General features: G+C 41.9%; 1 protein-coding gene across 5 annotated transcripts in view; it reads left to right on the forward strand.

Moving 5' to 3' along the window:
- ptprub (protein tyrosine phosphatase receptor type Ub) overlaps positions 1-13,793 on the forward strand; it is a 220,520-nt gene that overhangs the window by 47,077 nt on the left and 159,650 nt on the right. For 4 of the 5 annotated variants that reach the window (XM_066682457.1, XM_066682459.1, XM_066682460.1 and 1 more), the window contains exon 2: positions 8,499-8,630. In XM_066682457.1, the coding sequence (XP_066538554.1) occupies positions 8,499-8,630 (132 nt within the window). The remainder of the gene's footprint in view (positions 1-8,498; positions 8,631-13,793) is intronic. The other variant, XM_066682458.1, reaches the window with a different exon arrangement.

A 13,793-nucleotide genomic window follows, 5' to 3' on the forward strand; every position in this document is an offset into this window, starting at 1 on the left:
TGTGCGCCCAGATATGGATTGGCGCTCTGTCCTGGGTTAAACCCTAGTGCCCGATGCAGTCCTCCAGGTGGACGGTCGTTTCTGGTTGAGAGTACGCTGTGCGCGTTTGGCTGCTGCTTCTCGCCAGTGTGTGTGTGTGAATTGAGCGTTCTGAGCAGTGTAGATTGTAAAGCGTCCTTGGGTGTCTAGAAAGGCGCTATATAAGTGTAACGATAATAATAATAAAAAATAATAAAAAAAGGCATCCAAACACTGCTGTGCACATAACCACAACTGAATGACAGTCTGTCACTCTACATTCAGTTTTCAAAATAAAAGCCATATCTTCTTGGTTACAAAAATCAGGCCTGGCATGGATTCTGCGCAGCAGGATTCTCAGTTTGGATAGATAACTTAAAGCCTCAGATGTGTTCAATACAAAATAACAGCAGATGGATATTCTTATTGAACAGTCCTCAGCTGTAAGCTTAGCTAACACTTAAAAGATGCAGAAAAGTCCTGAATTCATTGAAAATTGCCATTTCAAATATGATATCAACATTGGTCAGAAAAACAGCAATTAGATATTTTGACCAAATTCATCAGCCTTTGTACAAAATAAATTTGAGTGTTAATTCATTCATAGTCTGTAACCGATTATCCAATTCAGGTTTGTGGTGGGTCCGGAGTCTACCTGGAATCACTGGGTGAGAGGTGGAAATACACCCTGGGGGGAGGGGTGCCTATCCTTCGCAGGGTGAAACACACTCACACATTCATTCACGGACCCTGGAAGATATGGAGAGATTCACTATTGAGGAGGGCTTAAGCATTCTCTTAGACATCTTTAACAAGAGTGCCAATAATTACAGGAATTATTGAATATTTTTTCTCACAGATAATAAAATCAACATTTAACTAGTAGTTTAACCTGTGTCGTTTAACATGATGCAGAAAAACTGATGCTCAGTCTTCTTCACTTCTGTGAAGTTTCATTATGCAGTGTGTATTTGCTCAGAGTCCCAGAGGCACGGTGAGGTCTCTGGATAATGCCATGGGCTTTCAGCAGCTGTGTGCACTGCAGCTCCAGCAGCAGGTGTGCAGAGAGCCCGGCCCACTCTGGACCGCAGCCTCGCACTGTGTGTGCTCAGCCTTACATCCTCCTACTTAGTATTCCAGCAGCCTGCCTGCCCACTGACTGCTGCTCTCCCAGGACCCACTGCCAAGCAGCCTTCTCACACAGGCCTGGAGTTGCCCACCGTCTCTTGGGCTGCTAGACCTTAGGCCTCACGTTTCACTTACCTTCACACGGGACGAGCAGCATGAACAAGAAAAGCACCACGGCATGTATTCATTTGTAACTGCTCTGTATGATGTCACGGGTTGTTGTTACTGAACAGACAGTCCTTTTGAAAACAAATCATGTCAGTTGAAAGCTCAAGCCTGTGCGATTTGTGAGATGTCACTCAGGCGAGCTTGCTCCCACATCTCTTTCTGTTAATTAGGCTGATCCTTTTTTTGCTGTGTTTTTGTTTTTTTTAATTTGCCTTTCCTCCAAAAAACCTGTCATCTTCTCAGATTAAAAAGAGCACACTGAGCAATGACTGATGTGTTTGGTCTCTGTTGGTTTAATGTAGAAGGTAACATTTCTGCTCTTTTGTGACAGACTGGCGTTTCATTGCTGATCCTCAAGAGATGTTACTTTATAGCAATATTTTTAAAAGTCCTTGGGCATGCTTCCTAATGCCGTAATTGTCCACATTTGTAGCATGAATAAAATTGTCCTTCTGGATAACAATGTTCTATATTTATGGGCCTTTCATTATTAATTTGTTTTACAAACTATGCTAAAGAGCAATATAAAATAGAATAGGATGTCCTAGATCCTAGGTGCTCTTGACTGTAGGGTATATAGCAGATGTCCACTTTACGTCACTGCTGCAATGGAATGCCATGCACCTCTGTGTTTTGTTCAGCTGCCCATTTTTGTGCCTTTCGGCCATTGTTAAATGCATTATGGAAAAGCGCATGAGTGTTCGTCCATTGCCCGTCTGCATGGCCAGTGCTCTGTTTGCGTGTGTCAACTCTGTGGCTCCCTCATTAATTTTGTGAACCGTATTCATTGGTAGAGAAAGAGAAAGAGAGAAAGAGAGAGACAGAAAGATGGAAGGCCTTGCAGTAAGATGCTGTGGAGAACAGTGAGAAGCCCTCAGCTTGATGCTAACAGAGCTCGTCTATGTGTTGCTAAGCCTTTGTAAAGCAATGCTAATGAGGCTAGCGCTAAAGCTAGGCCGAACCCCAGCCGTGCCACCATCTTCCAGCTGCGCATCTGGCCAATGAGAGAATGTCTGATTAGCCTTTGGGAGAAGCCTGTGGTGGCGGTTGGGGGCTGAAGGGGCTGCAATCAGGTTCACTCAGAGCACAATGCCCCCTACACAAACCCTCTGCTCCACTCTGAGCTCTACATTCTTAATCCCAAACTTAGACAGCTCTGACTGGGGTTTTTGTGTTGTGATTGTCACTTCCCAATGTTGTAAATTTTTTGTAAAAGACCCTATGAAGAAATATATAGAGCACATAAAATAATATTAATCTGGATATAAGGATAGCCCAATCCAAATTCTATCCACCTACAATGCAAGATGCATAATTTTTGCCAGTTAATTTTTTTCATGAATAATGCATCTTAATTTAGCAGATTAATACTACAATTATTTTATATTATGTATGTGGATAATAGCATTTGACAGATTTCAAGCGCATAGTCAATAATGGGAATTGCCACTTTAACTTGCATATTTGCAGTGGCCTAAGTAGGATTGGAAGGATTTGAATCTGATCAGACTTAACGTAGCCCCCCCCCACCCCCTTCTAAAATGAAAATGAGGTGTCAGTCAACACATATCATTGTAACAGTTTTCTGAAAAGTACAGTACATGTGCTCAGTAAGCGGCACAGTGACACACGGCACAGTGACATGTAGTTTCGCAGTCACACAGCTTCAGGGTCCTGGGGTTGTGGGTTGGTTCCCGACTCATGTCACTGTCTGTGAGGGGTTTGGTGTTCTCTCACTGTGTTTGTGTTGGTTTCCTCAGGGTGCTCCGGTTTCTAAACACAGGTTGATCTAATGGATGGGCTAATAAAACGTCTCCATAGGTATGAGTGAATGTGTGAGTGTCTGTTGCCCTGAGACAGACTGGCCCTCCATACAGGGTGTGTTCCTGCCTAGTGCCCAGTGATTCTAGGTGGGCTCCAGACCCATCACCACACTGAACAGGATGAAGAGGTTTCAGATAATGAATGACTGAATGAAAATGCTCAGTGGATAGATTCTTTTAAAGATGCACTCCACACTTTGACCATTAGTGGGCACTACAGGAAACTTTTTATCACCACTTTGTGACCAAATTATAACATTTGCTTAAGAATTATTTTTGGTGGATGGTTGTTTTTTTTTTTAAATTAGTGTCTTTTTCTCATATATTCAATTGTGTAATCTCCTGGGATATTAAAAAAAAAATCTATTAGTGATTTTAAAAAATCAATATCACCTGTACCTACTGTGGCAGGTTCCGGGTGGTAGGGATGCTTGCTCTGCTCTGGTTTATTTCCCCAGCGTCTCTCAGGCACTGTAATTCATTTCATACACCATGAATTACCTGAGCCTGGTTAAAAAAAAGAGCCACTCAGGCTGACAGGAGCAGGTTATCTCAGCGAGAGGGCCATTACGGGAAGCTTAATAATGAGAAATCTTTCACACGCTTTTGAACCACAAAGTGCCTTTTTTTATGAGCAGCAGTGCTTGTAAGCCATGTACGCATATTAAAGTGCAGTAGTGAAAACGCTTTTAAAGGCAATTAATGGGGTGTTGTTGTTTGGCGCACATGTGCATGTAAGAGTAGAACAGGGATGGGAGATCCCACTCAGGCTTAGGTGCTGCACTGGGCCTCTCAACTCCTGCTTGTTTGCTCTCAGTGAAGTGTTTATTTGAAGTGGAAAGTTTATGGAAAAACATATCCCTGAACCAGAGAAAGCACGCGGAACGCTGAATAAAGCCTATGTAAATGTCGGATTACCAGGGATTCACTAACAATGCTGCCCCTAAGTCCCCTAGTGCAATGCAAGCACTCAATTAAATGGCAAAGCAGGAGGCAAGCACACAAGAAGATATGGTAAGAGTGGAATCTAATTTGCGGAGCCACGTTTGTGGGCAATAAAAATCACTGTAAGGAAGGCAGCCAGTAAGGGTCTAAAAGGAAAGAAAAAAATATAGAAGGTAAAAATTTCAAAGTAGGACAGACTTTAAATATCCCCGACATGACAGAGCTAACCTCGAGTCGTTAAACAAATCACCCCTTCCATGCTACCTTACCAGACATAGACGATTCATCCTTCTGATCTCCTGACAACTTTCTCACTTATCTCCTCCTGCTCCTCACTTTGTATTCTCGCCCTGCCAGCCATGCCAGCAGATCCCAAGGACCCCTGAAGTTTGGTCTCTGTAAAGTGTGCACCTCATTTCCAGAACAGCCACAGAGTTGACATTGCACTTTGATGTGTGTTTTAGCTTCTGGGTTATAGAGGAAGCTTGTGCATTTTTCAAAAGACAAAGCCTTCTGGTCTTCTGGTGTTATTATATGTAGTAAATAAACATCTTTTTGTCTTTTCCTCATGAGCTGTTGATGTATAACACAGGCATGTAATATTTATTTTATTGTATTTGGAGTAGGTCATTCATGTATATGAGCAGTGTTGGAGTGGGTTTCTTTTGGGCACTCCGGTTTACTCCCACACTCTATTTCACACACTATGAGACATTTTCTATAGATAGGGTACATATACATATATATATATATATATATACCCTATTCACACACACACACACACACACACACATATATATATATATATATATATATATATATATATATATATATATATATATATATGTGTGTGTGTGTGTGTGTGTGTGTGTGTGTGTATGTTTCTGGATGAGTGTGTGATACCCTGTGATGGACAGACGCACTGTCCAGTGTTCCTGTTTTGTGCCCAGTGAATCTGTGTGGGCTTTTCATTCGCTGTGACCCTAATCAAGATTAAGCAGTTAGAGAAGATGAATAAAATAACAAATTTGTGTGTTTTATTATGGCTGTACACATGTATTTCTTATATTAAAATATATATAAATATATTTCCTTATCTTTTTTTATTATGTCCATCATTTATAGAGACACAAACAGTTTTACACAGCATGATAACTAATCTGATAATGTCAATTAAAATATTTGAGATGATTTTTATTCCATTTGCACAATGGCCAGTAGAGTGCCAGCAGGAAGCTATGTCACTATCTAATGGTAAATTGGGTAACGGGAAGCTTTCTGAACTAGAACAAAAGACAGATTTATTTACATATTTCAGCATGTGTCTTCAGAAATGAGATCAGTTCAGATGCGAGTGTGTTGAACACAATGTCCTTAGAGGGCTTAGGCAGACCATTCTTCAACATTTAATTGACTGACAATAAAAGCCAGCATCTTGAAAGGGGTCTTGTCCGCATTAATAAACAGAACAAGCGGACTAGATGAACTAGTGCATAGAGAAGTCTCAGTGCTCTGTAGCCAGGGGGCTTTTTAACCTTGGCAGAGACTCAAAGTTGATGTTGTGCCACGTGGCGTAGCTGTTCCAAATTAAAATGTAATTACTTGTTGGAGGGGGTCTTGACTAGGCTGACATTGGGGCTCTCAGATAAGATGAAGCGTGGGCTACTTGGGCTTTCATCACAACACCAGTGTGGTCAATCTTGACTTCAGAAATGAGAGAAAAAATGCTTACTTTTGCAATCTTGGACAGGAATGTAGTACTTTTTTGTGTCATATTGTGAAATGTTCCGTACAGTATCTCTTGTGCTGGAATATTAATCTCTGACCTCTGTCATATCCCTGCTATAACTGTTTAGAGAGAGGTGCGAATTTAACCTATGGGGCAGTTTTTTCAATCTCTTCAGCTGAATGGACTGCTCACTTTTGTATGACTTTATTCAGACAAAGGTTTACACATAGATGGCAGATAAATTGGAGTTTTTCTTGTTAGCTGGGCACAAGAGCCACTGAGCAAATTTATCTGAATGATAAGTAAAGGCTTGCAGTACTATCTTTTGGGCTGATTATTTAAATAATTGCCAGTATAATGTGTAATATCATTCTTTCATTCTCTTTCACTTGCCTTTCTTTAAATGTTCCCTTTGTGCAGTCATTCTACTCCATGATTAGTTAAAAAGGTATATTATAGAAAAGATAGAAATCTATTAAAGCCTGTGCAAACAGAATGTCACCAAATAATTAACTTCTCATTATATTTTCAACACCACTTGGTAAGATTGTAATGTAGATTTTCAGCATGGCAGAGAAAGCTGTGATTTATGCAAATAAAACAAAGAAAATCTGACACAGGATCTACCCAATAGAACGTGCAATTAACAGGCTTGACCAGTTATGCATTTAAGGAACTTGGTTTTGAAAGGTAGGTGTCCAACAAACTCGTATAGGAGTGCCGTAAGGTGTCTGTATACTTTTGGCCATAAATTGTATATTTAAATTAATATCATCTTGAAATAGCCTGTGCTATAAGTGAAAGACAAAACCGAAGACGCTTGAGGCCTCTAATGAAGTTCATTACTTTTTCTCTAGTGTGAAGGGAGATATATATATAAAAGTAGGCATTGATTTGAAACGGTTTACAGCAGCGTAGAAGTGTGATGCCTTTTGTTTCTGGTGTGAAATTTGGATTAGAATGTGTTTTAATGGTTTATAATCACAGATACGCAAAGTCTATTTAAAATTAGACTCTAATTTTTGTAACAGTACAGAGAAGCTGATTATCTGGATTAATGATAGACAGAAATGGATTGAGAAGCTGGAGAGCTGTTTTATTCTTTATACGGCGATAACCGTTGTCTTTCAAAAAAGTTTTCTGTACATGTATAAAAATGCTTGCAGCTTGCTCTTCCTCTTGGTTGTAAAACAATGGCTTACCCAGTGGTGGCAATAATGAGGCAGTGAGCTGTGAGGGTCACCTTGATGTTATGAGTGTTGTGTTGGTAGTGGTTGTTGGAATGGTCCCTCTCTGGTGTTTGGCTGATGTGCGCTGGCTCGGGTCAGAGTCATGTGACCGGGTTCAGATGCTCGTATGAGAGCATGCTTGCTCGTACACGGCTGGGCTAATACGCAGCACTACGCCAGATGCAGTGAGCCACGGAGGCAGCCGAGTGGAAGGCCTGGACCCTGGGGTTAGATCCGCACCGCCCATTAGATGAAATTTGGAACAGAAATGAGCTTTTGGCCTCGCTCTAGCAGCTCCTGATGTATTACAATAATAAATCTGCTCCCATGAGGGGTATAGATCTAAAACTTTGTTTGTAGTTCTGGAAGTCATGTGAGGCCTGGTGACATGCTTAGCATGAGTGACTGCTTCAGGGTGAGAGGCCAGTGCCAGGCCAGATTAGTTTAAATTCAATACCACATTATATTCCAAACTTTTTCACAGTGTCAGATGATATTTAAATTCACATTAATGCATTTAAATGACCCATGCTTCCTGAAAACGCGTACTTCTTGCTAAACGTATGGCTTATTAACCAGAACAAAAATGCTATTTTTATTGGATTGTTTTGTATCATCTTCGTAATTTGTTGTGACAAAAACATTACAAAGTAGTTACATTACATAGGGGTTACGAATAGTGTGCTTTTAAAAACATTTTTGCAGTTTAGAGTTAATGCTGTGACTGGTTCTATACTAAGGAAGATGAGTTGATGTTATCATTGATTTGCCCTCTTTCCAGAGAATTCCTCTTAACTCTTAACAGCATATACTTTAATTGGTATGACTAAAACTTCAATTCAATGTAGTGTAGTGTAGTGCCAAAAACACTGTACAGGTATAGCCAGAATAGCACCCAGTGCTGAAAGGATATATCTTGCTTGAAGTAGTTTATGGGAGTGTTTTTTTGGAGGGCAGCCTGTGTCATGAATAGATGATATTAATTGGCATCTAGGTGAAAGGGTGCTAAGGGATCTGGATATAGATGTGGAGGCTGGCACCTTTCCCACTTCAGCCACAGAAATGAGATCAGAAGGGATAGCATGATGAAATATAGCCCAAGATAAGACATACCACAGCTCAATTAGACTGCCGTCATGGGGTCCTGCAGCTGCTCTCACCTGCAAGTAAGACAAATTCCCAAGGGGCCTCTGCAAACTCCCTTATGTTGTAATGTGCATTTTATGGTCAACAAATTGTAGGTGAGTTGAAGCCCAAGTGAATTTATTCTGGGTCCCCGGAGCCATTTGTCTTAAGCTGATCTCATGAATAAAAAGTGTGACGGTGTCAGACAGAAAACACAGTAATAGGCCATATTTTGAAGAACTTTTTTAAATGAGACTATGTGTTGGGGACCACTGGAATGGAGACTAATGCTGTTTGTCTTCTCTTGCTCTCTTTCTCTCTCCCCTACTATAGCAGCAGGCTGTACATTTGATGAGGACTCCGACCCCAGCTTGTGTGAGTTCAGCCAGGGAGAGGAGGATGATTTTGATTGGCAGCTGTTCCGCGCCCACGCCTCGCCTCATGCCACCTCTGATCTCCTGCGTGGTAAGCCTACCCAGCATCCATCTGGGCTGCCTATTCTCATTCCACCAGCCTATTTCACACTGCTCGCAAACTATTTCACACCGCGTGCCTCCATTTTGAGTGGCGGCCGATGTGGGGCCTTTGCTTCGTCAGAGTGGGTTGGGAGCTGGAGCCGGAGCCAGCATCTCTCTGCTCTTTCTTTGCTGTTTGCAGGCTGTTTGTAGCCTGCATTTGCTATGGGTTGCAAAATATCATGACTAGTGGCTACTGTTGGCTAGAAGTACAGGTCACTTTGACAGCCTTATTAACAAACAGTGAGGGTGTTGTTGGCGTACATTTGGTTTGTGTTTGTTTCCCCACAAGGTGGGAGATTCTGGAATCATGCTTGTGATTTCCTGAGCTCCACGGAGAGCATGCTGTTGAAACTAACAGGACACTGCTGGCATAAGCACGGGCAGCTTATCAGGAATGTACGGCTTTACGCAAATCAACCTTGAGATGCCAGTTGTGCATAATTCATCAGCCATAATCAAGCAGTCTTCCTTCAGTTCCTGCTTAAATCTCCATACTCTGGAGCTATTGCATATGTTCTCTAAGCCTGTAAGACCGGCGAAGTATAAACAGTGCATTCACACTGTGTGCTCAAACACATCCACTGCATTAAATGAGACTCAAAACATCTTAACGGAATGCAAACTATCTAACATTGTTTCTTATGATATTGCTGTAAAAATACTTTACAAAATATTTGTTCAATCCATTCTTAAGACATAGTTTCACCGTTGAAGTGATGTTTTTAAATGGAGTTAGCTCACATTCACTCACAAATGATCAAATTAAACAGTGCAAATGAGTTTTTCACAGCAGAAATCTATTAGAATTCACTTCATAAGTGTGTTTTAAAATGTAAAGACATACTAGTTTCAGAGTCATATTGGAATGCATTGTTTTAGGCAATGCTGAGCCTCTAAGCTAAAATGTCATAAATAATTAAAAACAAGCAATATATTGGCTGTTTGGATGCTTTCACATACAATGGTATTATTTAGTTAAAAATTTGGCATTGGTATTGTACACTGTTGTAAACATGCATATATTCATAAACATGTGAAACAATTTGCCCTGTGAAGAACTGGCACCCCCTCCAGGGTGTATTCCCGCCTTGCGCCCAATGATTCCAGGTAGGCTCTGGACCCACCGCGACCCTGAACTGGATAAGCGGTTACAGATAATGAATGAATGAATGAATGAATGAAACAATTTCTTTATAATACTACAACTGTAAAGGTTTTGTGATTAATGTGTAGGAAGCACTACACATTCCGGATAGGCACCATGGCCCTGAACTGGACAAACATTACAGACAATGAATGAATTAATGAATTCCTTGGGGTTCCCAAAATATGTTCTTGTGTGCAGGTAACGCTATTTCAGTCCACACACTATGTTATGAGTAAATACTAGAACCAGTATTAAAAGACAATTATTTTAAACTGTAATTGTAATTTATTTCTTGCAGAGGACACTGACTCACTATCACTGTCTCTCTCTCTCTCTCTCTCTCTCTCTCTCTCTCTCTCTCTCTCTCTCTCTCTCTCCCTCTCTCACTCTCTCTTTCCCCAACACACATAGACGAACGCAGAGACACTTCTCAAGAAAGCTCAATTATGTTGCTAATGCTCGTCATGGACAGCACTGATTAGTAAACTGGCCTTTCCCTTGGCAAATCGATGTATTGATCACTGCTTTTTGCTTTGAATGGAAGCCCTCTCCAAAGAAGACATGTTGGGGAATGAGAAAAGATGTGGAAAGAGGAAAGAGCAAGAAAAACAATCTGCAGAGTGGAAATTTGCATCATGCAGAAGACACTTGTAAGGTTGAGAATAATGGTAAAATAATGTAAGAAAAGATGCGATTAGACAATTATAGAGTGTTAATGAGGCTATGACAAGCATGGGATAGATAATGAAATGGATAAGCAAGTGTGCAAGCTTTTCAGCAATGGGACAATCTGGGTCTGGAGAGATATGGAGGCTCGCTGAAAAGCATGTCTCTGGGGAGTTGTGAATCAAAACAACATTATTTGAAAGGTCAATTATGACTAAAGGAAATATCAGGATGTGGCAGGAAAAGCTTAAATACTAGCTCTCTTTAAAAAAAAAGCCTAGTGTTTATGTACATATCGGTCTGACTACTGTTATCAAATTCCTATATTCGCATGCATTCACATACAGACACACAGTATACTGTTTTTCTCCTGAATTGTAAAAAAGGGAATGAAGGACAAAGACATGTAAATAGTTTCATCTGAATATAAGGAATCTCTTCATGCATCATGAAGAGCATGCCTCTCATGCTGATCTGCCCACACTGATGGAAACTTTACTGTGGGACATGTATTTTCCTTTGGGTTTAATTAAGGCTGGATGCTCATTACATTTGCTCCACATGCACTGATGGTTAACCAGGTAGATGAGGGCCACGATACTAATGCAGGGACTGTTGAACAGTGAGAATGCAAATAGACATTTGGATCACATTCCCTCTTCCTACGCTGCAGTTCCAAACCTCACTCTTGGCAAGGACTCCAACGGAGCACAATATTCCCCTGTTGTTTTTCTCATTGTATTCACCAGTGATGCTGCAGTACACAGTGGGAGAGGCCTGATTTGTCTTCTTGAGCCAAACTAGCTGGGTGTAGAACAAAAAATATGAAATATGTTCATTGTCAGATATTGACATGAATGATGTAATGTTGTATATGTATATTTCATCTTAAAAAAATCCCATATCAGTCATCATTTAAACCCCTGAAAAAGTCATCTCTGTTGATGAAAATGACATATTTAGAAGTTAACAGTCCTTGACAATGGTTAAGACATAATTGCTTTCTTGCTTTCATTGGATATGCAATAATTTATGAATATGCATTTAGTCCCCACCTCTGTCTCTGTCTCCCTTAGGTTTGTGATATCACAAACCCTATCTTTCTGACACCATACGGACATGTTAACAATGTACAGAAAAGGAGGGGGATTTGTAAAAAAAACATAAAGCAGCAGGTAGTGTCGCAGACACACAGCTCCAGGGACCTGGAGGTTGTGGGTTCGATTCCCACTCCGGGTGACTGTCTGTGAGGAGTTGGTGTGTTCTCCCCTTGTCTGCGTGGATTTCCTCCGCGTGCTCCGGTTTCCTCCCACAGTCCAAAAACACACGTTGGTAGGTGGATTGGCGACTCAAAAGTGTCCATAGGTGTGAGTGTGTGAGTGAATGTGTGTGTCTGTGAAGGACTGGCGCCCCCTCCGCGACTCAAAAGTGTCCGTAGGTGTGTGTGTGTGTGTGTTGCCCTGTGAAGGACTGGCGCCCCCTCCAGGGTGTATTCCCGCCTTGCACCCAATGATTCCAGGTAGGCTCTGCACCCCCCGCGACCCTGACCTGGATAAGCGGTTACAGATAATGAATAAATGAATGAATATCACTATGAAGCTAAAAACTTTAAGCTGCTTTTTAAACAGTAATTCCCCTCAGCAGTAATTTAACTCTCTTTTAAAAATGCATTCATTCATTCATTCATGCGGCACGGTGGCGCAGCAGGTAGTGTCGCAGTCACACACCTGGGGCCTGGAGGTTGTGGGTTCGATTCCAGCTCCGGGTGACTGTCTGTGAGGAGTTGGTGTGTTCTCCCCGTGTCCGCGTGGGTTTCCTCCGGGAGCTCCGGTTTCCTCCGGGAGCTCCGGTTTCCTCCCACAGTCCAAAAACACACGTTGCAGGTGGATTGGCGACTCGACAGTTTCCGTAGGTGTGAATGTGTGAGTGAATGTGTGTGTGTCTGTGTTGCTCTGTGAAGGACTGGCGTCCCCTCCAGGGTGTATTCCCGCCTTGTGCCCGATGATTCCAGGTAGGCTCTGGACCCACCGCGACCCTAAATTGGATAAGCGGTTACAGATAATGGATGGATGGATTCATTCATTCATTCATTCATTGTCTGTAACTGTTTATCCAGTTCAGGGTTGTGGTGAGTACGGAGCCTACCCGGAATCATTGGGATCAAGGCAGGAACACACCCTGGAGGAGGCGCCAAGGTGATACTACCTGCTGCGCCACTGCGCTGCCTTAAGAATGCATTCCCAGCTGTTAAGCACTAAATGTGGCATTAGTTTAATGTTCCATTTAAACCCTAAAAGATTAGATGACTCACATACTCTAAGTTCAGATCTTATCTTTTAGATTATTACAGTTGTTTAACCTTTTTTGAAACGTGTTTAATATTATCAGTGTTGTTGATTTTATCAAGCAATTGTTACAAAAGGAGCTGTGTTGTCCAGATCCTTCACATTACACTGTTTCTGTTACAGTTTGTTGCATTACTATTATCTTAAGTGCAGAATGGTCACTGATGTTTGATAGGACTTGTGGTTAGCTGATAAGGCTATTTACAGTGGGACTGTTTTCACTGCCTAGCCTGTAGCCTGTGAAGCAAACTTTGCGATGATAGCCAGAATCTGTGTCCCTGGAGAAAAATTAAGATTTGCTATCTGAAGCAAAGGAGGGGTGTGAGTGTGATAGCGGGAGAGGAGGGGAGTTTAATAGGATTCTTGAGCATTAGGCTTTCCCTGTTTACAGTCTTTTCAATTTCCCCTCTGAAATGAGTGTGCTTCCCAGGGCGCGAAGGAATGAGAGCAGGGGCTAAATGGTAAACACAGTACAGAGCGCAGATCAGCAGCTCAGAGGCTGCTCTCATGCGTACGACAGCGAGCGCCTGGGACGGTTTCAGTAATCTTCCAGTGGCAGAGGGATGTCTCTCAGGTGGGACAAAGAAAATTAGATGTGCAGACAGCTCTTACCATTGCCCAGAAGCTCTGGTGTCCGTGTCTTTGAATACCTGTGGAGCTGTTAATAAAGGTCTGAAGATGTGGAGCCACGGCTGTGGGGAGTCTGTTGCAATGTGGGATTCAGCTCCCACCTCCGAGGGATGCCTGTGGAATTTATTTTGCACCTTGTTTACTTGTGTACAACTGTCATATCTCACTTGTAACCAGAATCGATTTGACACGCTTGTTCGAAGTGATTGTGCAAGATTTGTCCTGAAGTGGGCACCATATACGAGTAAACATTCTGCAGCTGAGGAAGGTGAGGACTTCACACTGAGGCTGGAGAAACACCAGACATCATCCGAAAGTGAAG

This window comes from Hoplias malabaricus, chromosome 10, assembly GCF_029633855.1.
Source record: "Hoplias malabaricus isolate fHopMal1 chromosome 10, fHopMal1.hap1, whole genome shotgun sequence".
NCBI classification, from domain to species: domain Eukaryota; kingdom Metazoa; phylum Chordata; class Actinopteri; order Characiformes; family Erythrinidae; genus Hoplias; species Hoplias malabaricus.